The sequence below is a fragment of the Clarias gariepinus genome, chromosome 13 (genome assembly GCF_024256425.1).
Source record: "Clarias gariepinus isolate MV-2021 ecotype Netherlands chromosome 13, CGAR_prim_01v2, whole genome shotgun sequence".
In the NCBI taxonomy this organism is placed as follows: Eukaryota; Metazoa; Chordata; class Actinopteri; order Siluriformes; family Clariidae; genus Clarias; species Clarias gariepinus.
In genome coordinates, this window is record NC_071112.1 from 14064654 (window position 1) to 14091218 (window position 26565).

At 35.4% G+C, this 26565-nt stretch overlaps 2 protein-coding genes across 5 annotated transcripts; one reads left to right on the forward strand and one right to left on the reverse strand.

Annotated features, from left to right (window-relative positions):
• Positions 1-3505: 3505 nt before the first annotated feature.
• Positions 3506-8886, forward strand: chrna2a (cholinergic receptor, nicotinic, alpha 2a (neuronal)). The gene is made up of 6 exons (XM_053509682.1): positions 3506-3593; positions 3904-4046; positions 4316-4360; positions 4557-4666; positions 5353-6427; positions 8138-8886. Exons 1-6 carry the CDS (start codon positions 3536-3538, stop codon positions 8261-8263), a joined length of 1557 nt encoding a protein of 518 aa, XP_053365657.1. The 5' UTR covers positions 3506-3535; the 3' UTR covers positions 8264-8886.
• Positions 8887-9488: 602 nt separating this feature from the next.
• ptk2ba (protein tyrosine kinase 2 beta, a) lies at positions 9489-26486 on the reverse strand. Of its 4 annotated transcripts, none has more exons than XM_053509968.1 (32): positions 26336-26486; positions 23417-23475; positions 21882-22081; positions 20110-20288; positions 19934-20021; positions 19717-19796; positions 19504-19566; positions 19366-19420; positions 19100-19240; positions 18754-18828; positions 18382-18483; positions 17137-17254; positions 16955-16994; positions 16812-16852; positions 16667-16711; positions 16447-16544; positions 15389-15470; positions 15189-15289; positions 14902-15017; positions 13969-14069; positions 13689-13778; positions 13209-13413; positions 13034-13127; positions 12422-12478; positions 11953-12072; positions 11520-11669; positions 11130-11165; positions 11004-11028; positions 10771-10817; positions 10402-10536; positions 10166-10246; positions 9489-10019 (listed from the first exon to the last, which is right to left on the reverse strand). In XM_053509968.1, exons 3-32 carry the CDS (start codon positions 22068-22070, stop codon positions 9804-9806), a joined length of 2970 nt encoding a protein of 989 aa, XP_053365943.1. In that variant the 5' UTR covers positions 22071-22081; positions 23417-23475; positions 26336-26486; the 3' UTR covers positions 9489-9803. The 4 variants fall into 4 exon arrangements, with proteins under 4 accessions (XP_053365943.1, XP_053365942.1, XP_053365941.1 ...); XM_053509967.1 differs by having other exon boundaries at positions 23417-23479; XM_053509966.1 differs by having other exon boundaries at positions 21882-22117; positions 23417-23479.
• Positions 26487-26565: the final 79 nt, after the last annotated feature.

Consider the following 26565-nt stretch of genomic DNA (forward strand, 5'->3'; position numbering starts at 1 on the left):
GCAATACATTTTTAATCTTGGTTCTTGAATAATATTTCTATGCAGTCTACTACAAGCATCTCTTTTTTACTCTATACCTCAAGATATTTGTAAGTGCACTGATTGTGTAGAGGGTTCTGTTTGGTGGTTTGTCTAGGTTTGCACAAACTAAATAATTCTAGACTCCTCCAGGCTGTGACTGACCTCCACAAAAAAAACTTGGTATTAAACTTTTTGAGCAGCATTTAAACAAAAAATAAATAAAAATGAATATGAGGTCTGTCTGACCAAATATCTAATTGGGTAAAAGCAGTGACTGTCCAGGAAGCCTTCGTGACAGTCTCGCCACACTACGGAATGTATGACTGCTTTAAGTAAATCTCCTCCCGAGTCAAGAAAAGTATTATCACCATCAGTGATTATTATCCTCATTGAAAGACAATATTAGCACCTTGAATGGTATCGCTTGAGTAATGCTTATAGACAGTAATGCACAATGTCATCATTTTGTATGATTTTTATACAGGATAGAAAAGGTCACAAATCATCCTTAATGAAGTACACAATTAGTAGTGTTCATGATTCTGTTACTGTCAGGGAAGTGCACTACCAGGACATGTTTATGTGTCAGCTCAGAAAGAATCTGACCAAGAGGTATAGAATGTAAGGAAGGAAAACAGATGGGAACTGTATGTATGGAACCATGGCTTTTGTAAATGAGTGTGGGGATGCTAGGCAATCTGGGTCACATTGTTTTATAAGAATAGCCAAGGAACCATAGCAGAGAAGTTTTTCAGATTTCCCATGTGGTATCATAACCATGGTTGCGAGGCAATATCTGTAAAGAGAACAAATTTATGGGAGTACTCAACTACAGTAGTTCTGATGGAAACCATCTTACAGTAGCCATTCCCTGCTTTGTCACAGGAACACATTCACATGGCTTACATATTGTACTTTAAGGTACAAAGGTTTTTTGAAATACATTTTTAATTGCACTATTTGTATTAAAAAATAGTTATTATAGGTATAATAGGTATTTTGTTATGATTTTCTTAGATCTATTTATGTATTAAATCCATGATGGTTACTTTGTTTCATTATGTAATATGTTGTAGGAAAGAGGCATTTTGAAATTAGCAATCTGGAAAATGGAAATCTGAAAGAAAAGATTATATTTAGATAATCTAAAACTCCACAAGATAATCTGTAGAAGTCAAGCAACATTTTAAGGTGAGGTAGTAATGGGATAACATACCTTATCATAAATCCAATAGAAACTTATGGCTTTGTTGCATTAGAGCAGGTCCTGACCCACTGATCTAAAGGGGCTTTAAAAAATGGTTTACATAAACAAACAAAAAAAAAACAGACATATTAACTGTGTTACAACTACAATTTATTTTTTAACTTGTTTAAATTATGTTTAAGTTATGTTACTACGAGTATTTTAAAGGCTCCTGGCCCAGGTCTTTCGCTGCATGAGTTTTAGCTTTCAGTTGTATCGCCTACCATATCAAGTATTATGGTTTGTTATGCTGTAAATGGATGATAATATAATTTTATAATTATATAATATAATTTGTCTTTTGTTGTTTTAGCATGACAAAAATTAAGAAAAAGTTTATTAACAAAAAGTGGGTGCCATATTAACATTTTTAAAATAAAAGTCTTGTTCCTGACCAACTCATTTGAAATATCAGTGTAACCACTCCTGTTGTAAAAGTCTGATTCTATGTCATACATTTAAAAATAAATAGCCGTATACTCACTGCATAAGGACAAACAGTAAAGAGCTTTCACATTTTGTATGTACAGAATGAAAAAGTCTAAACATTTCTAATGTAATGGACTAGAGTCATTGTTGTATTAATATCTGATATATGTATTGGTGAATTTTATGCAAAACAGTCACATAATACTTTGTTTTATAAAAGGCAGGCAAGATTCTTAATGGGACTGTTGAACTCACAGTATATTTACATAAATGAAAATGAGGCTGTTCTGAAAAGAGTACATGGAGAGAGAGAGAAAGAGGGAAAGGGTGAGAGGGTGAGAGAGAGAGAGAGAGAGAGAGAGAGAGAGATTTTTATATGTTAAAATAAAAATGGCAACATATAACTTGCATATTTAGCATACTGTATATAACTTAGCCATAGCAGGCCTCAATATATTATCTCAGCAGGCGATAATACTGAGATGCCAAATTTAAGCCCGGCAGGCAGTTTAATGAGCAGGGCCGTGGGGGAATTGCAGAGGGAACCGTTTCTGCGCTCCTGGCCATAAAGATGCATCTTTAAAATATTTGCTTATATTTGCTTCTTGTTTTATGAACAATGAATGTAGCAGTGAGTAATTACATATGGAACACTTTTTGCATGTATATTTTTATATTAATATGTGAGGTTATATTTGTCTCCATATCCCATTATGTACTTTTTTTTTTTGTATATATTCTAATAAATACAATGAATACTAATGAATTTTGGTAGAAAAATTGTGTAAATAATTGTGCGGTTAGGAGACATCCACTTAAACCATTCACCCTTGTTCCCTTTGCACAGTAAAAAAAGCAATGCAGCACAACCTGCATTAGACTTTTTAATTAGACTTTACTTTGTGTGATATATTTGTGTTAGAAATAAAAATTCTGTCAAAGAAAATACATATGCATTTTCGTTTTGTGTTTTTTGGCCAGTCTCACTGCAGAAGCATGTCCTATTAGTCTTTTTTTATATATATTAAAATCTAAGCAGTCTAGCAGATTTTTAAAGTCACTGTTTGTTCTGGTCTATTTTTGTTAGAATAATTAATTCCTGACCACACAATTAACATCTGGCTGCAAACAGAGGAGAAAGGCTTATATTATAAGGGAAAATAGCAATAAACTACCAATAAGAATCACCTACATGATGCTTTTAGATGTTATTATTATTATTATTATTGTTATTGTTATTATAGTTATTATGATTATTAAAACAAATCATGAACTCCAGTCAAATAAAAACCTTATATATCAAATGAAAATGCATCCTGGTTCTTATTTAAACTGGAACTCGTTTCTCTCGCAATACAGAATTAAATTCTATTTATACCGAATAGGGAATCCCAAATGAAGCATAGCCCCGCCCCTTAATTAGCATATGGAAACGCATTCGTAACCCATTGGTTGAATGTTCCCTCTAAGGGAGCGCTCAGAGGGCTAGTTGAAAAAATACATTGTTGCCAGGTGCATTTATTCCACGTATATAACGACGAATTTGAGCCGCCAGTACAAGCTATTTTTTATTCATTATCTTGTATAAGTATACATGTATTTTGTGGTTGTTGTTTTTAACGTGTTTTTTCTTTAAAAAATATAACCGTGAGAAGTTTCGTGACTGTATATGTTTTAATCCTGCTTGTAAAGCGTGATGATTTTGAACTTCATATCTGGCAACCCTGGCTGTACTTGCACTTAAACTGAAGAGCGTATAACTAAGGACATGATGTAAATGACATCTGGACATCATTTAAACCCTGGTATCGAACACTGCCCTCGGCCGGAGATTAGGACATGGGACGAGAGCTTTTATTGTTCATGGCGCCATTGCTCTGCTGGGTCTGTAAAGCTGGTAATGCGAGTTTGATACTATATTAACTGTATATATATATATATATAAACATTCAGTATATATACTGAGTATTTAAAATGAGTGAAAAGTTTAAGTGACATTTTTTGATTTGTCAATTCCCATAATTATAAATGTATTTTTCAGCATTTTATTTCATTTTTATTTTTTCTCTACATTGTGCATGCAACATGTATACGTGCATTTATCAAATGAATTTTGTTATATTATTTAATTAATAATATTCTGCAAAATGTATTTACCTGCACACTTGTTTGAAGTATTAAAAAAAAAAACAAGCTGTAATTTGCAGATGACTGGACCCATGCTCATGCTGAGGACAAGCTCTTTAAGAAACTCTTCAGTACCTACAATAAGTGGTCCAGACCTGTGCGCAATATTACTGATGTAGTCATTGTCAAGTTTGGTCTCTCAATTGCTCAACTCATTGATGTGGTATGGCTTTGTTTGTTTGTTTGTTTTTACCTTACACTATTACACCACTCCATTTTACTGCTTCTACCTTTATTATCATAACTGTAGACAGAATCGTTTAAATTCAAGCTGTGTTTACACTTTAGGGGAATGTTATCACATGTATTAGATTGTTGGTCTGAAAAAGATATGTGTTTATTAAAAGAATTTAATACAATGAAATATGATCATTAAGTCCATTTCTCATATTTGGTTATGTCTAATTACTCTAATTATGTTGGTTCCTGCAGGATGAGAAAAATCAGATGATGACGACGAATGTTTGGTTGAAGCAGGTGGTGCTTGTTTTGTAATAACTAGAATGCAAATGAAATATATAAAAATGTGTTGCAAGAACTCTCATAATAAAACCAAAGTTTTCATTTTTAAAAAGATCTAATTGATGAGATGTTTTCCACCAAATACATCAGTATCCCTATTTTTATATATGGATCAGATGGATTAGAATTGTAATAATGTCCTTTCCTGCAGGAATGGAATGACTACAAACTGCGTTGGGAGCCGTCAGATTACGACAATGTAACATCCATCAGGGTGCCATCAGAATTTATTTGGGTACCAGACATTGTTCTGTATAATAAGTGAGTCTTATTCGTTTTTCCATTATGTTGGAAAAATAAAACATATAGTATAATATGCATGTAACACATGCTATGATTTTTTAAATGACTTTTCCAAAGAAATAATGTAAATATCGTTTATGATATTTTCCACACATATGTAGCATAGTTAAAATGATGATTGATGAAAAAAAGTTAGTGCTATTATTGTTCTAGTTAGTATGGGTCTTGAAATTTATAGCTTTATATTAGCACTCATATGTCTTTTCTCTTCTGGAACATTGTGTGAAATTAAACAGACAGGCTGTGGAATAACACTTTTATAGTTATTAAAGCAACTAATGAAACATTAAATGACATGCCTATTTGTGGAACCACGGGCTTTATCTGTGAAGCAGATCTGCTCTCTTATTAAAAATAGAAGAATTAATGTCCCGTTACATCAGATACCAGGAGCAACTTCTGCTGTGACCGCAGCACATAATGCTTTGGGTACTATGTAATTAGAGCCACATAGATAATAGAGGCACAAACAAATCAAAAAGACTTAAAACATTCAATAATTTTTAAAGAGCATTTATTGTTTATTGTAGAATGTGAATACAAATATTTTTTGGCATGTATAATTATTCTTATTACAATTTTCTAAATGCAAAAATGTCCAAACCTCACTGCCTAATTGCGATTGATGCTGATTTTTCTCACAGTGCAGATGGTGAGTTTGCTGTGACTCACATGACCAAAGCCCACTTGTTCTACACAGGGGAGGTGCGTTGGGTGCCTCCTGCTATCTACAAGAGTTCATGCAGCATTGATGTCACCTTCTTTCCCTTTGATCAACAAAATTGCAAAATGAAGTTTGGCTCTTGGACGTATGACAAAGCCAAAATTGACCTGGAACGCATTGAGAAAACTGTGGACCTAAAGGATTACTGGGAGAGTGGGGAGTGGGCCATCGTGAATGCTGTGGGTACATACAACACCAAAAAATATGACTGTTGTCATGAAATCTACCCAGACATCACTTACTTCTTCATCATTCGTCGCCTTCCTCTTTTCTACACCATCAACCTCATCATCCCGTGCTTGCTCATCTCCTGTCTGACTGTGTTGGTTTTCTACCTACCCTCAGACTGTGGGGAGAAGATCACACTGTGCATATCTGTCCTCCTTTCCCTGACTGTTTTCCTCCTGCTCATCACTGAGATCATTCCATCCACCTCTCTGGTCATCCCACTAATCGGAGAGTATTTGCTCTTCATCATGATTTTTGTAACACTCTCTATTGTCATCACTGTATTTGTCCTGAACGTGCACCACCGCTCTCCCAGTACTCACAAGATGCCACGCTGGGTTCAGTCGGTATTCTTGGGCTTCATCCCCCGTTTTCTCTTTATGAAGCGTCCAGAGCCTGGCCAGACACATCGCCAGCAACAAGAAAAGAGACATGTTATGAATCATTGCTCCAACCTCAGCACCTCTAAAAGCTGGTTGCAGCAGGAGACAGATGTGGATGTAGGTGTACATTGGAATAAGGAGAACAATGTAGCCACCTATTCTTTTTCTCCTGCTACATCGTTAAACTTGTCTGACTCTGAGACCTCACTGAAAAAGTGTGACATCCAACAGCAAGGACAAAGGATAACCCTCATTCAGCGACCTGCAAACCTGAGCCATCTGGAGTCTGAGCCAAGAGTGCCATGCTCCCCAGGTCTTCTACAGGCCTTGGAAGGAGTGCAATACATTGCTGATTATCTGCATGCTGAGGATACAGACTTCTCTGTGAGTAAATCTTGAATGGTCAGTCATGTTTTATGATATGCATATGAGCATTTTCTTTAGGTTGAAGTGAAACTTCTTACTAAAATGTAATCTTAAATATGGGGCAGCACATTATTGCAACAGGTAATGTTGTCATCTCAGACCTCCAGGATTCAAGGTTCTGGTTACTCTCTAGTAATAGAGAATGCTGTATACTCATCCTCTAATATGTGGGGTTCCTCCATGTTTCCATCCATCATCATCTGGTCAACATTCACACACACACACACACACACACACTAAGGGGAGTTTGGAAATGCTAATTAGCTTAATCTGCATGTCTTTGGACTATGGGAGGAAACCGGAGTACACGGAGGAAACCCATCAAGCATGGAGAGAGCACTTATCACTATGCCAACTAATACTTATACCAATATGTTTCCTGCCTCCTCCCAAAAACGTGCTGGTAGGTAAATTGGTGACTCAAAATTGCCCCTCTGTTTAAATGTGAGTATGTAAATGTATGTGTGCATGGTGCCTTGACATCTCTTTCAGGAATGCCCCTACCTTTTGTCTGCAATAGGTTCTGGATCCACCATGACTGTGACTGGGATAAAGTAATTACTAAAGATGAATGAATTAATGAATGTTAGATGTGTTATAGCAAGAAAACACAAAAGTATGTTGTTAATAAGAAAGCTGCAAATCTTAATGAAAATTTATGTTCTGGTTTGGTTTTATATCAAAGCGACATAAACAGTTAATGTGTGGACAGAAAATATGACCATGACCATAAGGTATTATACTGTAATCAATTAGGCATGGTGGATTAAATATAATTAATGGCTTAAAAGGAGAGCGTGCACAGACTGAAAAGGTTCTCTATAATGCAGGCTATGTTTTTCAGTCATTTGTTATATTTAATCTATCAAATGAAATTATTGAATTAAAAAATAGGTAATGTTTATGTATAAATAAGGGATTTAAGTTATTCATATCCCAAGCAATGACATCCTTCTTACAAATTTACATGCTTTTCCATACTTCAATTCAACCTTTTTCCAAGTCTGTCTTAAATCAAAATTCAGTACATTGTAGTACATCTTGGGTATAAATTTTCCTGCTCTGCACATAGGCAGTGATGTTTGTCACCCACGATGTAAGTAATCAGAACCAAATTCCACAATCCTTGTTCCATGCAAAAAAGCAATCCAAGTTCAGCTGAGGCTCATATGAAGCTTCTGTAGTCCCAACTAAATCAAGTTGATATCTTTCAATGTTATGGTGTATTTTGTTAAAATTTAACTTTTTTTGTTCCCCAGGACAGGAGATATGACTAACCTGAACTAGCCATGTGGGTAACCAGGGGTGGTTCAGTTTTACATTGCATTACAGTGCAAGGCCTTTCACACGCAACTGCTCATATTCATGATGAAATACAAACATAAGTCGCTCTGGATAAGGGCGTCCACCAAAAGCCTAAATGTAAATTTAACCAGAACTAGCTGTTTGGCTACCTGGAACTAGTCTGCAGAGCAGGAGAATTTCACAGCCAAGACCTATTGTAATGTATTTATATGCACTTTTGATTTAAGACAAAAATAAGAAAAAAAAATAACCTTGAAATGCCATTGAGCCTTGAAAGCCGCTACAAAAGCCTCTTTTGATCATACATCGCCTTTCATATTTTACCAAGTAGGACTCGGCTTTGTGTTTTGTGTTTTTCCATAGGTCAAGGAGGACTGGAAATACGTGGCAATGGTGATTGACCGCATTTTCCTCTGGATGTTTATCATTGTCTGCCTGTTGGGGACAGTTGGCCTCTTCTTGCCTCCCTGGCTCTCGGGGATGATCTAGCTACTTGCCACAGGCTTAGTGATAATGACATCAGGTCTCTTAGCAATGTTCAACCTGTGCAATTGGGCCAAGACCTGCCCTGCAGACAACTGCATCTTTTAAAGGAGAGGACAGTCATTCGAAGAGTTTTCATGCTTATGGCTATGAATTCAATTTTTGCCCTCACTGTGTTAAAAAGAAATGTAAAAACCTGATTTTGCAGACCTTTTTTAGTAATGAGGTTTTGTATGAAGTGTGAGTCAGAGCATATCAGTTCAGTCAAGTATTACCTGGGGTCACATTCAGTTGTAATAGTTCTTCTCAGTAGATCCTCTCAGCCGTGACTTTACCCATGGCTCCAGTGCGAGCAGCACTCCTCACCTCTATTGAACGAACTTAACTAACACTGTTTCTCAGCCCTGTCACTTCTACATACTGAGAAAGAAAACCTTCAACGTAATATGCAAAACTAACCTCTGTAAAAGAGGCAAAGAATATGTGACCCTGCCTTGATGTATTGTAGTTCATTTAACACTGAATGTCTGCGCTGTCTTTTCCTCTCAGCAGTAATCACCTGACAGATCAAAAGGCATACTTCATTCATGGACACAGACCTTTAACGAGCCCTTGAAAAAACTGTGTCGTGTGTTGTGTAATTTAATTGCAGTAGTGAACCACGTGGATAAAATTTAGGGTTTTTTAATAATGGAACAACTCTATCCTTGAGGGTAAATCATGTGAGGACAGCCACTGTAATTGAATTAAGAACATGCTTCCTGTGTGTTATGCTTTACATAGCTCATAATTCTGAATGTATACCTGTCTTTCTGCCCTGAATCAATCAGACTGTAGTGGCATTTAAACATTCGGTAAATAAATCTGTTGTCAACAACAAAAACTTTAATGGTTTACAATAATTTCTTAAGCCTAAATGGACAGACAGCTTTTTGAGACATTGTTTGAGTGACTAACGCTCCCCCTGCTGGTGCATGTTGGTGACACTTTTTTTGCAGGGACTTTTTAAGAAATTTAAGGTGTGCAGGCTATGTTTCCTGTTTTGTTATACAAGGAATTATTAATTGATTAAAGGATCAGGCATCAAAATATTTCAGAAATATTCCTTATATTGGATTAATTAGATTTTAAATGACAAAATATTAGGTAGAATATGAAATATAATTGCAGGGGCATAACCACTAAGATAAAAAAAAAAATAGTGCCTATAAACAATAAATACAATTTGACGTAAACGTTATGACTTTTATTGACATATAACACGATTGCAGAACAAAATGTTCAAAAAAACTATTTCTATAATAAAATAGTTTAATGTTTTATAAATGACTAAAACATTAAAATATTTTAAAAGAAAGCCCAGCTTTCATTCTAGTCCGTACCCATAAATAAACAAATAAGGTAACGCCGTACCACTATATGATAAAAGGCAATACTGTTTAGGCTAAACTCTTTTGCTTTCTGCCCCCCACTAATTTACATTTCAGACAAAGCCTATAGCTTCTAAAGCACCTTTTTAGCAAATGTACTGAGAAGCTAGAGCACATCAGCTAGGTTTGGGTTTGGCGATATTGGCTCGTACACGTGCCTGGTCCACAGCATCCAAAAGGTTCTTGGAGTCCATAGCCAATGTGTGGGCTGCTGTTAGCATTTGCTTCTTACACTCCTCCTTTAAAGATGTGATGGCATTCTGCTGGGCCAGTCGCATCTTACTGATTAGCTCTGCAAGATCCTTATTCAGGAGCTTCTGAGTACCTTCAATCTAACAGACCGGCAAAGTGAGACATCAAAGTGTATAATTTCACTTATAATCATGTAATCATGATGTATAATGTAAGCATAACCTGAAAATCTGTTTTTTATGTAAGTCTCTTTCGAAATTAATGCTTCAGTTCTTTACTCAGTTACCTCTGTCCTGACTGAATCATGTAGGCTTGGTAGAACTTCATCCACACTATGGATTAGGTTGCGCAAAGTTAGTCCCACACCCTGCCAAAAAGCAACACGGTTAAGTCAAAAGAATTCAGACGGACATTTAAATTGCATGTCAGGCCAATATCCTTGACCCTTCTGTGACAGTATATTATCGCAGCACTTGTCAATTCTAAAAATAAGTGCATGAGTTCAAAGGAAAATTGTCCCACCTTCACAACACCAACATACTCGTTAGCTGGCAGTGTGTTGACGTCGTTTTTGAGTTTCATCACCATTTTGACCATTTCCATCACATTGTGATAGACCTTATCATCAGAGCGGTCCAGTTCTGCTGTGGGAGCTGGCTGTTAATGCACGTGACAAAATGAGTGGGAACAGTTTGGAACGTTCCATGACAAAAGCCTAGTAGTTATAACTCAATATGAAAAGTTAACAGTTATGGCCTGACTAATTAAGAGGTTGATCTATGAGCTTTATATAAAAAACCTGCTTGTTTGAATGTAGCCAGCTGCTTGTTTGGAGAGGCACAAAGCATGGCTTTAAAGAACACTTGCTAGCCGGATTAACAGAGCAATTACCTGCACGCCCTGTCTGGGAGGCTTCTCTGGGGGACTTCGATATTGTGCTGTAAAAGAGACAGGGGTCATTTTATGATTCCTGGTAAAACAGTAAATTAACTAATGAAAATTAAATAGGAAATTACTGAACTACTAGAACACATAGATACTTGTATTACATCAACATTTATAAATGTAACCATGTCTGCTATAACCCATGCACCCAAATGACAAAAACCTAAATCTACACTTACCATAGCCTGTCTCTGTTTCTGGTGGCTGAAAACGCGAAGTGTACATATATATGTATTAATAAGAGTGCAATTTGTAAAAAGTTGAAACAAATGAGCAATAAGTTAACAATATTTTTAATACATTACCATTTTTATTGTCGCATCTTCTTGGGTTGTTGGATCCTAGAGGGAAAGAAGACTTCAATTAAACTGCAAATTGACACAGCAGTTTGTAAAACTGTTTATACCAGCCTAAGTCTGAAGCTGCAGCTATACAAAAAATGTTGCATGAAGATTTCATTTATTTTCTAGATTACGGACACAGACAGTCATATTTGAGTCATTTCTCAGACACTCACTTATCATCTATACTGCTTAATTCTGTATACAGTGTCGCTGGGGGCCTGTAGCCTATCCTAGGCGAGAGTATAGGGGATGGACAGGGTGCCAATCCTATTTCTGGTTAATTTCCTCTCTGTACTACTTTTAAATAATTTTGGTAAAAAAAAAAGTTAGGATTATGTTTTTTTCACTTACAAGCAGTTTCTCCTTATTCTCAAGCCATTGGCTGTCTGCCATCATCTCCTGTTTCTGCCTACGAAGAGTGTCGTCCATGCGCTGCTTGTCCATCTCCCATAGCCGTTGAGCATCCTCTACACTGGATGGCTCAAACGGAAAGCCCCTTTCCTTGTAAAGAGATGCAGATATGTACTGTAATATAGGACTATTAATGCAAAGAATGTGAGATTTAACCTGAGGCATGCATTAAAGGCGGCAAAACTCGGGGCGTAATAGAGCTGGCAACCACGGAAAGAAAATAAGCATAAAAGAGCCGGCTGAAAAATGACAGCTTGCTTTGAAAAAACATCAATTTAGCGTTCCTATGAAAGTGTCTAGAAGTGATTTGAGACACAGAAGTCTGTCTGTTGTCCATGCATTGAGGCTGAGGCTTTCCAAAAATGACTCTTACCCCCACGCTGCAACGACGCGGGGACAAAGGCAGGGTCATTGTGCCACTGCAGATGTGCGTTGATCGGAAGCCTGGTGGGCGAGCGAGCACAGGTAAACTAGCACACAGATAGTCGGGGAGCTGGAAAGTTGGTCGCAAAAGAATGAACATACAAACAAACAAACTAAACCACATAACCCATACATTAAGAGCTTTTTTGTAGTGGTGCTTACAAACACATTTAACCACACAGAAACACACACGCACACACAGAGAAAGAGCTTGATAGAGAGCTATACACACTGACAGATTGAAGCACAAATGCAATGGAATTAAGTTGTCTAACAGGAAGTGCTGAAATAATAACTTGCATCACAACAAGATAGCTGGCGAATGTTATACACGACAACATCTGCGACAGGATGCGTTTTTAATTCTTATCAAAAGTAATATCAAGCATTACTAAACAGGATGCAAGAAATTTGTATACCTGATTGTGTAGTCTTGGGTTAATAGTGTTAAAGTTTGTGGTTCTCTGTCTTGATGGCTATTAAAAACAAAAGGCACAAAAGAAAAAAAAAGGGTTACCACAGTTGTTTCTCTGACGCAGTGGTTGACAATGCGCAGGGAAACAATGGTTAGGTCCTGAGCCTCTTACTTTTATGTTGCATTAGACAGCAAAGAAGAAATGATCTAAATGGCAAACCCAGAAGCTTGGTCTAAGCAGGAGAATAGCTAAAGTCTGAATATGTATAAATGTAGCTGTGTAAATCTTGACATAACCTTTGGTCTTTAGTCACCAATATAGCCCTATGGTTGTATTTTCAAAGAGCAGAAGACAGGAAGCCAGGTCTGAATAAAACTTTTACTTAGAATATTGACCTCTGCCTTACTTCGGAAGAAAGCATACATTTGTCTGTCGCTGTCCTGCATATTCCATAAACTTTAGTCTTACCCGTACCATGGTAGAAATTAAAACACTTTTTTATAAAAACAACTAGAATATGAGACATTATAGACAGCAAAGTATAGGCAGCTCTCTTGTGTTTTCAACACTGTATATAACAACAACAAAAAAAAGACACAAAACGGAGAAAGGTACCTTAGGTGGAGCCTCAACACTGGCCACCCTTATGAGACGTGTTCTGTTCCGCTGCTCTTCCACTGCCTGCTCTTGCTCCATCTTGTGAACATCACTACCAACACGAGGAACATTTTAGGTTTATCATGCTATCTTTCTCATACATGTATAGAACCGTAATGTCTGCAAGTCATACTTGAGTTTACAGACGAGTTCAGTGAAAGAGGGTCTCTCTTTGGGGTCGTAGGTCCAGCAGCATGTCATGAGGGAATAAAGGGCAGGAGGGCACAGCTCAGGCTTGGGCAGCCGCATGCCCTGTTCCAGCTGTATGATGACATCCTTGTTCTCCAGCCAAAAGAAGGGCTGCTGACCCCAACTCATGATCTCCCACACACATACAGCTGAAAGCCAAAGAAGCATACTGATTAGTGCTGTTAAATTGGGGTTAAGCACTACAGGCTGTCACATAAAACGGTGCATGTTCATATTTACATATTTTATGTCTTAAAATTTGAAAATGGTCAGTGTTAAACAACCAGAGTGTCTAGGACATGTGGTGTAATGAGTCGGCTTTAACATGCTTTAAAAAAGGGTAATTGTCTGAAGTGGGCATTGTATCTCAAATGGTTGTGGTTTTGTTCAGTGACAGGTTGCCGCGGTAAGAGGAGTTGCTTACCAAACATCCAGACATCACTAGCAGAGGTAAATCGCCTGAAATTAATAGACTCAGGAGCCATCCATTTTATAGGTAATCGACTAACAGAGGCTTTACACACACACACACACACACACACACACACACACACACACACACACACACAATATTTAGGATTAGTTGTGCACAGTGAAAATTTATCCAAAAAAAAAATAATTCTCAATTATAGTTGTCCCTAACAGTAAGCAATGTGGAAAGCAAATGAACTAGATTGTAGAAATTTCAGGTATATTTAATTTACCTTTGTAGTACTCTTCTTCTTCTATATACCTAGATAAGCCAAAATCACCCAGCTTCACGCAATCTGATTTAGCAACCAGAATATTTCTTACAGCTATATCTCTAAAAACAGAAAAGCAGGAGAAAAAAACATTTAAAATACTCATACAGGTCTTTTAAATATCTTTTAGCTACATGATTATAGGGAAAAAAAAACAATACATGATTCCTTATGTAACGTTTCCTTTTCACAGAAATTTCCATGTGTATTAAAGACTAAACACTTAACGCATGCAAACATCCATGAAACAAATGGCAGACAAACTTCTTACTGTACTATACACTGATATAACCCATTCAAAAACCACAATACACAAGAATATAAAAACTGCCTGTGTAGACTGTCTGAAACCATTGAAATGGAAAGTACCTATTCTATCTCTCTAACACTTATACATAAAGTACCGTGAGTTTAACAGGAAGTCATGTGACAGAAGTGTGACTACAAGAAGCATCCATTATGCCCAACAAAACTACCACATAATTTAAACGATTTTGAGAGTTAATTTGGACTAGCACAAACACAACCACCCAACTTTGCTTACTTTAAACATCAAAGTGCCTAAATCTTTTTTTTGCCTATATTTGATAAAGATCTATTTTCCATGCACTGTGTTTATGAAAAAATATATAACACTTCTTTCAATAGTCATCTTATTTAAAAGAGAATCAGTAAATGAAGAAACTGAGCAGACTCTGTGATAGAATCTGTGATAAAGTGATAAAATGAACTAGTTTGTTGGTGGCCAGCAAGAAGACTGCATCTAACCAATGTGGCTAAACTGCACATAGTTTCACTTCATACAATTAAATAGGCCGACATTACTTGTATCCGCGTTTTTACAATGTACTGCATGCACCTCTGCCTTTAAACTGTGTTTTTATGAGTCCATACCTGTGTACCATGTTCACACCTTCCAGGTACGCCAAAGCTTTGCAGACCTGTAGGCTGTACAGGATGAGCGTCTCATTGGACAGTTTGTGCTGATTCTCAATCAGGTAATTTCCTAGCTAAAGGAAATGTGTTGTGAAAAAGGTAGGGTTAGGAGCAAATACCTAAATGAGTCATGAGCATAAGCCCTAATGAGTCACAGGCAAGGCTTTATTTCTCAACACACACCGCATAGTAGTTTCAGGGAAAGATTTCTTTTTCATTATTAACTGTCTCTCTCTCTCTCTCACCTCTCCATGCTGGTAAAGTTCCATTACAATCCACACTGGGTCCTCCTCAATGACACCAATCAGTCTCACAATGTGAGGGTGATCAAGTTTCTTCATAATTACTGTCATACAGCATTAGGTAACATTTAGAGGTATATATATCAAAATACTGTACATATGGTGTAACTTTCTTTTTAATGTTAAAATGAAAAAAGCTTTACCAGCTTCACTCATGAACTTTTCTTTTACGTCGGCTGCACAGTCCTTGCAGGTCTTCACTGCAACACTCACCCTCTCTCCTGTCTGCGTTACAATGCCATATTTATTCATTCGATTACATCCTGCATCCAAAACTGTTAATGATGAATGTTCATTTATGTAATAGATCAATGCATTTTCATGGAGAGAATCACTATAACCTTAAACGCCCTGGGAATGGCAGCAGGTCCAGACTTTTCATTTCTCACTTACATAACAACTGCAAGCCTTATTAATAAATAAATAAATAAATGGTGAATTCTTTACACATATTTTATGTTCAGATGTATAACTTGAACTTTGCCTGGATGTTTCATGAATTAATTTGTTGCTTAAAAAGTCAAATTAGCATAATTGAATAAACTAAAATATGGTTTAATTTAATTTCAATTCAGTGTTACAGACTAACAAAAACCTCATTCCATCCTCACATGCTACACATTAAACTTTCTGTGGTCGGTTTTTATTTTTAGATACAGTGCTCACTACTATATGGTATGATGATGGTTTTTATTACTTTATCAAAATAATTGATTTTGGGCTGAGCCAATTTGTGTCGATAAGTAAACTAACTAAAATAATTTTATAAAGTTATTTTGTGCATATTTTAGTAAAAAAAAATAACCAAATAACATTTCACATGCCAAACTTTACAACCCTTCCATAAACAATGCATATGTGATGGAAAACCCTGTAAATAGAAGGTACAAGACCTATGCTTCAACAAAAACTTCAACATCATGAATTTAACTGGAAATAATGCGAGACTGTGAATGTGAGTTTTACACCTGCGGTACCATGTCCACGCCTATCAAATTTATGTTTAAGTCTTAAAAATCAGTTTTACAATATCTACCACTATTTGTTTAGTTTCTTTATACTTGGACACATGAAATGTATCCATCTTAAATCTTCATCATTGTACATATGACAAAAGGAAATTGGTTGCAATCTAATATTTACTGAACCTTTAAATACATGCGAAATGTAGTTATCTTATTCAAGTACATGAACTACCCACCTTGCTTTTGTAAAGCCCTTCATGAACCTCTCCAAAGAAACCTTCACCCAGTATCCGGCCAAGAACAACGCTGTCTCTAGAAATGCTGTGCCTGTCAACTAAAGGACAAGGAGGATTACTGTTGTTCTGATTGTCTAAAGAAACCTTTATTGGTTCTAATCTCAGCAAAGCCAAAGTAAATATTAACAGGATCTGCAGGATTTACAAAAATAGCACATACCTATCTCTTGCTTGTGATCAGGTATCTCTGCATATATGTCTGAGTCTGTAAAAATGTAAATTGAAAATTAATAAACAATGATCACCATTCTTTTGTAAATACTTTTTTTTCTATGTTGCCCGAATGAAATAAATTATTAACATACTCATGTTTGGTTTGGAGGAAGATGAAGTGTCTTTACAGTGACTGAAAAAATCAAGAAATAAATTGTTTATAAGACAAAAACCTTGCATGTTAAGCATCAAAAATAAAACATATACTGTATACATAGGTAGTAGCATAACTCACCTAGAGGGAATAAGAGGCAGAGAACTTCTAGGTTCTTTTTCTGGAAAATAATATGGTAACACTTTATTTTACATGATAACATTAACAAAATCCAGTGTTTTAGCTAATTAAAGATGAGGATGTCAGTCTGTTTAGATTTTATTACTTTGCCATCCAGCAAAAATAGCCGCTCTCTCACTCACCTTTTTTTGATCTCATGATCAAAGATGTGTCTTTTCCACTTCCTAAACGACAATAGCCATCTATCAGGTCAGCCATGTTCTCAGCAATTGCTAATGAGGCCGTGTTGATGGACAAAGGCTGTCGGTTTAAGATAATCAATCTGACATTATGAATAGGTTTTAGGATAAAATTACTAAAAGAGCCTTTTTTTTCTGATCTAGCCTGGTACTTGACTACATTAAAAGAAAATGTTTAATACTGTTTTATCTTGAGTTTACTTAAAACATTTTACTTAATAAAAAAGAATGAAGAATATAAATAGAAATGTTTGGTTTCTGTATAAAACTGACCATTTTAAAAATTTCCCTTATATACATTAATTGTCGATTTTTTTAGATTAATCTTTAATCAAGAGCATTGATATTTTACTTCCAGTGGATCACTGAATGGACACAAGTGCAGAATCCTATTAATCAATAATAATATCATGTGGTATCCAGCTATGGTTAAGTTAAATATGATGAACTTGTTTTGCTTATAAATGTGTCATGTTAAACCAAAAAAAAAGCCTTTTACATCAGTCTATGCTGCATATCCTGTGTAGAGTAAGGGGGGCCTAGGGCCTTTTTCAGGGAACTTCAGACACAAGGCAGGGTATAAACACACAAACACACCATCACACACCATCACACACAACAGGCAGTTTTTGAAACACCAATCAAAATCTTTGGGCAATGGGAGAAAATCAGAGTACCCTGAAGTAACCCACCATGCACCACAGAGAACATGCAATCTTTACGTACAGAGCAGAAGCGAGATACAAACCCCCAACCCTGGAGGTGTAATGGCAGTGGTGCTTACCACTAAGCCACTGTGACGCCCTGTTTCATGTCTACTTTAAACTATTTAATGTCTATTTTTTCTAGCTATTGCTGGAACTTACTATCAACACTTTACACTTCAGACTGTAAATCTGCACATTAAAAGACCTTAAAAGATAACTCTTCAACTCTTACCATACGAAACTTACATTATGGGATACAACTTCTTCTTTCAAAAATAGCAAAGTGTGTATGACTTACAAAAAATAATAATAATAAAAAAAAAAAAAAAAAAAAAAAATATATATATATATATATATATATATATATATATATATATATATATATATATATATTAGTATTAATTAAAAAATCTGTCCAGGCATTTACTTGAAAAAATACACAACTTAAAATGTCATGATACTCTATGACAATTTATCTTACCTGTTTAACACCCTGAATTTCTATATATAACAGAGCCTTTCCATCATTTTGAAGGGAACATTTGATCCTTTGAATTTGTGTGAAATCAGCTAAACAAATGGGCTACGGAAAAGTAGTGAAAAAATAAGATAAAATTATATCAAAGTGGAAAGAATACAATGCTCACTAAATACAAAATTTATACCAAAAAAATTTAAAAAAACATTATAAACACTGCATTCATAGCACTGGAAAACTTGCATTGTATAGTAACAAACTTCTTTAGGTAAGGTCAGAGATCTAAATAATAAATTCTAACAAAAATGTTCTTCAGTTGACAAACACACTCTGTGTATATGGTAACGTGATGGAGGTGAAAACTTTAATACATACCACTGAATTTTTGTCTGTGCGTTGACAAATGCCTTTAGAGCTAATAACAAGGTCGACTGCTAAACTCCATCCTTGCTGCAAAAAAAGAACAAAAGCAATTGTAACCCTGGGGTAATATCGTGAACTAAGATTAGATTAAAACATTAAACTGATCTGAAATCAGATAAACATTCACCAATCATAAAATATTGTTATATACTTTGAAATAATTTCTTAGTGGACATTGTGTATCGAATAAATGGTCTGACATTGACAAAAAAAGACTATGGGTTATTGGTCACAACCAAGGCTGCTATTTAAATTAACACTGTGCAAATATAAGCAAGCTGTAATAAAGTGGTCTCACCACTAGCTCACAGGGGAAAATTTCCTCATCAAAGCTTGAGAACAAAGAGAAAGTCTCAAAGAACTTCATAATGCATTGCTCCTCCCTTAGAGACGAATATTGCATAAATGTTTGCTGGATCAATTTCCTGAGTTGCTTTGGCTTTCACCCAAAAGAAAACAGTATAATTAGTAAGTAACAGATAATTTACATAATCCCATGGTCAATCCCAAACTAAATTAGAACAATGAATCTACATAAATGAAACACAATTAAAGTACATTTACCTTCATACTGTTAATCAACTCTTTTGGAAAGAACAAGTCAAGGCCTACTTCTTTCCTGAGGAAAAAAAATATGAATGCATTTCAATTTATTTAATTCAGTCTTACGTTTTATGCAAAATCATACAGATAGTGACTTACTCTAGCAGGTCAAAATTAGATTTTTTTTCCAATCCATTGGCGTTCATATCTTTGTAAAATCTCCTGTTGGGTGACATGGTATGGGAATGACATGTTTAAAAATTGTGAACTTTAAAAAAGTAAAAACTGATTACAGCACCCCTTGCATTGGTCAGAAAATTATACATAATGCAGAGCAGGCAGAGTGCATAATTTTGTATAGAGTGCTGGTACCTGATCTCCAAACACCCCAACTGTAGGGCCATGCCATCACTGACTTTACTGGCACATTTCTGCATGTAGTCACTGCGCACCTGTGGGATAAAAACTACTAATACTACCAACAATAATAATAATAATAATAATAATAATAATAATAATAATAATAACACTAATAATAACACTAATAATAATAATAAATTCTATATCTTTTTTATATCCCCACACTAACCTGCTGGTAAAAATATAGCATGGTGGTTTTATCTTCTTTTAGCTTCTCCAAGAAATCAGAGGGGATGTATCGGATTCTCAAGTCATATCTGATGATTTTTAAGGGAAACATTAAGCTAAGAAAAATCTTTTGCAGTGCAATACAAGTGATGAAGGAGTTTGGAGCACATACTGTACCTCCACTCTGCCTCAACATGCTGGTGCTCATACTTCTCCTCTACCTCTTGCACTGTCAAGTTTGGATGCAGCCAGTGTACTTCATCTGATTTAAGATGTTTAAGCCGCAAGCCATAGCAGCCAGTGATTTTGATGTTTGGACCAAGCCGTCCACTTCCTAAGATAGACTGAATAATGGCCTGCGAAGTAAAGCAATTGCAATCCATAATTACCATATAACATACTAACCCGAATTTTACTCAGAATCCTTGATAAACGTTGAATAAGTTATACCAGAGTCACTCTAACCATGTAACAAATTGTGTTAGTAAAAAGAGGGGATTCAGAGATTTTCAAACATACACTCAAACACTTGTTCACTCTCTAGGCTGCTTATCCTGTACACAGTCATGAGTGGCCTGGAGGCTATACAAAGGAAACTCATGACAATGAAACACCTGAACCTGTTGCCAATCCATTATATGTCATAAGCACACAAACAAAGTCTACAGAAAATTTGGAAACAAGTACCCTAATCTGCATGTATTTGGTAGGAAACTGAAGTACCCAGAGAAAAGCCACCAAGCACAGGAAGAACATGCAAACTCCTGGGGTGAGGATCGTACCCTCAACCATAAAGGTGCGAGGCCACAAAGCTAACCACTATACTACACTTCAGACATTCTTTTTTAAGTTATTATTTTTTTTTTTAACTTGCACAATTTTAACTGAAGACACAAAAGCAAGTATGGGCTAAATATGTCATGTTCTCCATAATCTTTGAAACAACCAATCAGCTAATTGCCTTACAAATGTCTGTATAAATGGCACAACTGTATACCTCTGAGAGCATCTGTAGTTTTAAAGGCAAATTAAAACCACATAGCTGGTGTTCTTATAACATAGCCTGCTGTATTTAAAGTGACTAAGGCTTCTCAATTTACTGTATGTCTGTGACATTTCCTGCAAATGTTTACACTATTTTTTCTCTCTCTCTTTTTTTTTATTTTATCAAAAGTACTGTTTATGTAGTCATACCCATATGAAGCACATTTCCATATATTTTATGTAGAATATTGACATAAATGTGACCCCTCACAGCAAGCCAGGTATTAAGTCACATTATTGTTGATTTAAGTTATGATTTAAGTTTTACATTATCAGAATCCTGATTCAATAAGCTCCATTTTGATACCAAGGTTATTAATGTATCATGACAGATTGGTAAGATATGGCCAGTGAGAGTTTGTGGAGGGTCTTGGAAAAATACAAAAAATCCTATTTTTCATTTTTAGAAGATGAAATGAAGATTCCATGAGATAAGTAGGAAAAAGGAAACCCTCACCGTCACTCTTCCCCTCAAACATATAACGTCTCTGCCAGTGTCCATTTATAGAAGGATAAATGCATTTTTTATGTCACAAATGAAATAATTAGCTTGTTCAACTATTCTTCTTTTCAGCTATCCTTGTGAAGATCTGAAACTGAAAATCTAATACATTTCACACTACAGGCCATAGCGCAAAACTAAGCTGTGGGGCTTAATAACGGACTTGATATGTCAAGTCACAAATGCATATAGCATTTGGAAACATGTGTAAAATGTCTAACTGATGCAGAAAATGAGACTTTTTGTAAATTTCATAACCATAACAACCAAACTGGCCATAACTGTACTGATTATGTTAGTTGTTAAAGATAACACATAACATTTGTAACTAATCATTAGTTAATAGGATTTTAATAATAAGATTTATACAGAATAAGATAACAAAAGAAAATATCACACTCACCTTAATTTCCCAGGAACTGTCACATTTTACAAGTTTAAAGTTCTTTCCCAGATTGAAGCTGTTGCTAATAAAGCACACTTTGATGATCTTCACTGTGCCTGCATTCTCACTGAGCACTTCAGAGTGACCTTTCTGCTGCAGTTCACTAGGCACCGGCTTCCAGGATAGTGTTCCACTGTCTCCAGACATCTCCACATAGTCTGTCATAACAGAACTCTCTTCATCTCAACACCAATCTACAGTAAAAGGTAACAAGAGGCTTGACAGCTTCGAGGAGATCAGGGGAGTGGCATTTCCCTCAGAGAAATGGTAGTAAGCAAAAAGACACTAGTGTTGCATAAGCCGTGCATTACAAAATGCAGGCTAACTGACACAAATCCTAATACTCCAACACGTTAGCACATGACATAAACCATACCTCATCATGACTAAGAACACATTTATAGTGAGGGGAAATAACTATTCAGACACTTTTGTTTTTGTAATTTAAGATACCTCGAGTATACTGTATATAGTAAATGTAACCAATGTTTAAGTTTATATGTATTTACAAGGAGAAAGAGATATGTACCACAAATACAAAGTAAGTATGTTTTGCGTCAGTTTGCCTTTTTCTCGGTCAGCTGTGGCCTATTCCACTTTTTCAGTTCTCCTCAGTCCCCGCAGTCCTTTAAATAACCTCACAACTCGCAAGATCCTTCTTAGTGGGATTGCATGAAACGCCTTCTTGGGTCACTTTGGCAGTATGTTTTGGGTCATGTCTATTTCTGTTTTTTTAGTTTTGATTTGTGAAAAAAATATTAGGCGTGCACCTCTCTGCTTCTTAGCGTTTTTGCTTAAGTTGTAAGATTCAACATGACTTCAGTGCAGTTGATTGCTTGCTGCTATTTCTGTAAATCTTGTTCCGGCTGCTTTCAGGCCATCATGCAACTCTTTTCATGTGACTGCTGACTGATTGGTTTCCACCTGCTATTATTAAAAATTGTACTAACAGAAATATTTAATGTCTTTACTTTTTGCCATGGCTTTAGTGCTTTTTTCCATTTAAATGTTTATTAATTATTTTGGCTCTGGCATCTTTATAAAGCACCTGCAACCATTACTGATACCTGTTGGGTGAAATTTTACCAACCGGGGGAAAACCTTTTATAATGACACCAGGTGCAAACCATGTTTGCAGCATTTATATCTAGAAAGTGCTTTAATTTATGGACTGCTTACATATATTTTAATATAGTGTCTGTTTTGTTGTTTTCTAAACATATATGCCAGTTTTTATGTTTAAATTTAAAATACCCTGGAAGTACAATAAATAAAAAATGTGAGTTTATGAAAATTTATTTTCATTCATGTATACTTGCTTTCAAAAACATATGGTAACAAGAAGTGAAACATTTGGTAAGAAACATTATCAGGAATCTAGTGAAGAGGATTTTTTGCTGTGCTTTTTTAACATTACAATTTCTTCCTGCCACGAGCCAAAGCAAACTAAGCAAAAAGACCCATTTTATGAAACAGTAAACATAGTATCTTACTGAAATTCAGAAATGACGGGCTGGTTTTCTGTTCACTTCACTGAGAACTGTTGCACTACCTGCCTGTCAAAAAAAAAAGGACAAAAGAACAAAATCATTAATTAATTAAATGACAGCTCATATCAAATCGCTCATTAAGCACACTCCAGTTGAAAAGAAGTTATAGGTGCAACACCCTGCTGTGTTCAGAGCTGTGTTATCTTATTACTGTTTGTAGTAAAAGTACAAACACTAATGTTAGGCCATTAAGTGTTTCTGCTCCAGGAATTCACAGCAAGCCAGACTGATGAACTGACATTAGACTGTGGATGTGTGAGGTGAAAATGTATCTGTTATGATTTTTCTGTTAAATATTTGCACCATTTTAGCATCCATTCTGCCAGCTGTTATGTTAAGGCCCAGTTTTAGTGTGGGGAGATTCAATATGCAAGCTGTGCTGTTTTAGTGCAGTCCCTTGTTAATTTGGCCTTTGCATCTACCACATCTACCTATCACTGTCAAAGTGCACTCAATACCTGTTTTCTATTTCTATTTATGCCACATGGTTTTTAGCTAAGCACAATACAAAATATAGAATTCACTGTTTATCTTTCTGCGTATGCACATCATCTAAATAGCACATGATCTATGTAGGACATCATAGGGCTGAATAAAAACAGTAACCTCGTTAGTTGTCATGCAGCACAATTATTAGTACATAATAGTGTGTATATATACAACATTATGCGATAACATTATATATTTTTAAAACATATTTATGAATGTACATATGTATGTATGGCATCATATTTATATATACAAATGAATAGAATTATATACATATACATAATCGTGAATATTCACAGAAATTTCTGTGTTTACTACATTTTGGGTTTTGGACAAGGAATAAATCTATCAGCATAAGCAAATCTTTTATAACTGTACTTGGTCTATTTTATGTTTTTCCTTTTATCTCTTATTATTATTTACATTGTTCATTTGTATACCAGTCATGCATGTTCTTAAGTGTGTTTGTCCAACAACCACACTTTAATATATGTATGACTGGTATATAAGCATGTTTGTGCAACTTATGGGATAAAATAAGAGAAGTACACAATCTCACATACAATGGTACTTACAGGGGTAACCTACCTAAAAAAGAAATGATGTAATCTCTCATATAACACTTAGTTATTATAATGCTATGTCTTATCTCGGGTGGATTTTAATGCTTACATTAGCTTTTAATTAAAAAAGGAACTGTCCCTTTGTTTGTTAGAGATCTTATTGAACTTAACTGGTGGAGTATAATTATGTTAGATTGCTGACAAACCTGGTATATATTGACTAGAAATCTCTCTATTTTTATGCTAAAAGACATAGCCTAAATACACAGAGGTCCAAACCCAATCTCACCTCAAGATAAAACACAACAAGACACAAATCAAATTTTCTCTACATTTTATTTTGGGTATATCCCAGTAAGACAGATTTTTCGGATGATGGATTGAACAGTCCCCTGGGATATTTTTTATAACCTACCCCTGCTTTAAAATTCTCCACAACTGTAACCCTGATCTGTCTGGTGTGTTAATTGGGTTTCATGACGCTGCTTGTTCAATAATATTCTCTAACAAACCTCTGAGGGCTTCACAGAGAAGCTGTATTTATACCGAGATTAAATTACACACAGGTGGAGTCTATTTACTAATTAGGTGACTTCTAAAGGTAATTGCTTCCACTGGAGTTTAATTAGAGGCATCAGAGTAAAGGGGCTGAATACAAATGCATGCCACACTTTTCAGATTTTTATTTGTAAAAAATGTAATTATTTTAAAAGCCATTTATCATTTTTCTTCCACTTCACAATTATGTGCCACTTTGTTGATCTATCACATAAAATCCCAATAAAATACATTAACGTTTGTGGTTGTAAAATGACAAAATTTGGAAATGTATAAATACTTATAAATACTTTTGCAAGTCACTGTATGTTTTTTTATATACATAAATACATAGATGTATACACGCATACTACATTTCATAGTATATGAATAACTTTTTTCCAATTTATGTCTCTTTTATTTTGTTTTATTCACATTGTGTATGTGTATACGTGTCATCATGTATTTAATTATGTTTTGTGCAACTATTTATGGGATTAAATAGAATTACACAATGTGATGCAATGGTTTTTACCTGCCTAAAAAAGAAAAATATGTAATTCGACCTATAATACTTAGTTATTATCATGCTTACAATATCTTTTGATTTAAAAAAAAAATTGTCCCTTTGTTCATTGGCCATAACTAGTAGAGTATAATTATGTGAGATTTCTGACAAATCTGGAATATAAGATCCCTGACTGTTTGCAGACACTGATCAATAACCAGATGCTAATAACCAGAAACAGTGAGGAGAAATTCAAAGGCACACAACACTTAAGTTTGGGTCTGAGAAGGTTAAAGTGTTAAGAGGCAACAATAAACAATATGGTATTTGTATGTATTTATGGTTACATCAGTTGATACATTTTAAGCTTTGACAGTACAGTCAAATTTGTACATTAAAACACCTTAAAAGCAGACTGACTTAAAGCGCTTTTTAAGTTTCAGAAATTTCAGAGATTTGGGTTACATTTTTAGACTACATCTATACTGTACAGGCAACTAATGACACGCAGGTCACGTGTTTGTCTTCTTAACAAACTTCTAAAGCATCATTTTGTTTCCAACACAAATAGTGTTACATTTTAACCCTCGTAAAAAAGACGAGACACTGAGTACAGTTACATGAAGAACAAAAGAGATCCTGTCTCATGGTAGGGGAATAAATACACTTCCTGTGTGTTTACGAATAGTAAGTCAGGTTGTTCCTTATCTAAACAATTAACGTTAAAGTAACTTTCAAAAAGTGTAAACTGAATGACTGACCGACCTGTTCAAAGCTGACTTGAAGACATGTCTCCTCTGTGTTCTTGCTTTTATTTTATTTTTTAGGTAAACCTGGCGCCGCAAAGTTAACCAAAGAGCAGGTTGGTGTACAACTTCTACTATTACCCAGGAAAATGTTAGCAGAGTACTACCCCCAGGCGCATGCTACTGTTCTAATGAGTATGAAAGAACGATACAAGCATACTATTCTAGCAGCGTACTGTTTAGTGCGAT

Bases quoted from the DNA above. Each gene is read 5' to 3' on its own strand.
- chrna2a (XM_053509682.1), top strand. From the start codon at position 3,536: ATGGGACGAGAGCTTTTATTGTTCATGGCGCCATTGCTCTGCTGGGTC. The intron at 4,047-4,315 runs GTATGGCTTTGT...TGGTTCCTGCAG, and splicing joins TTGCTCAACTCATTGATGTG to GATGAGAAAAATCAGATGAT. The intron at 6,428-8,137 runs GTGAGTAAATCT...GTTTTTCCATAG, and splicing joins CTGAGGATACAGACTTCTCT to GTCAAGGAGGACTGGAAATA.
- ptk2ba (XM_053509966.1), bottom strand. From the start codon at position 22,088: ATGACAGACTATGTGGAGATGTCTGGAGACAGTGGAACACTATCCTGG. The intron at 18,484-18,753 runs GTATGTATTAAA...ACTTTTCCGTAG, and splicing joins GCACAGACAAAAATTCAGTG to CCCATTTGTTTAGCTGATTT. The intron at 12,073-12,421 runs GTATACAAATTT...CCAACTTTCCAG, and splicing joins ACCCAAGACTACACAATCAG to CTCCCCGACTATCTGTGTGC.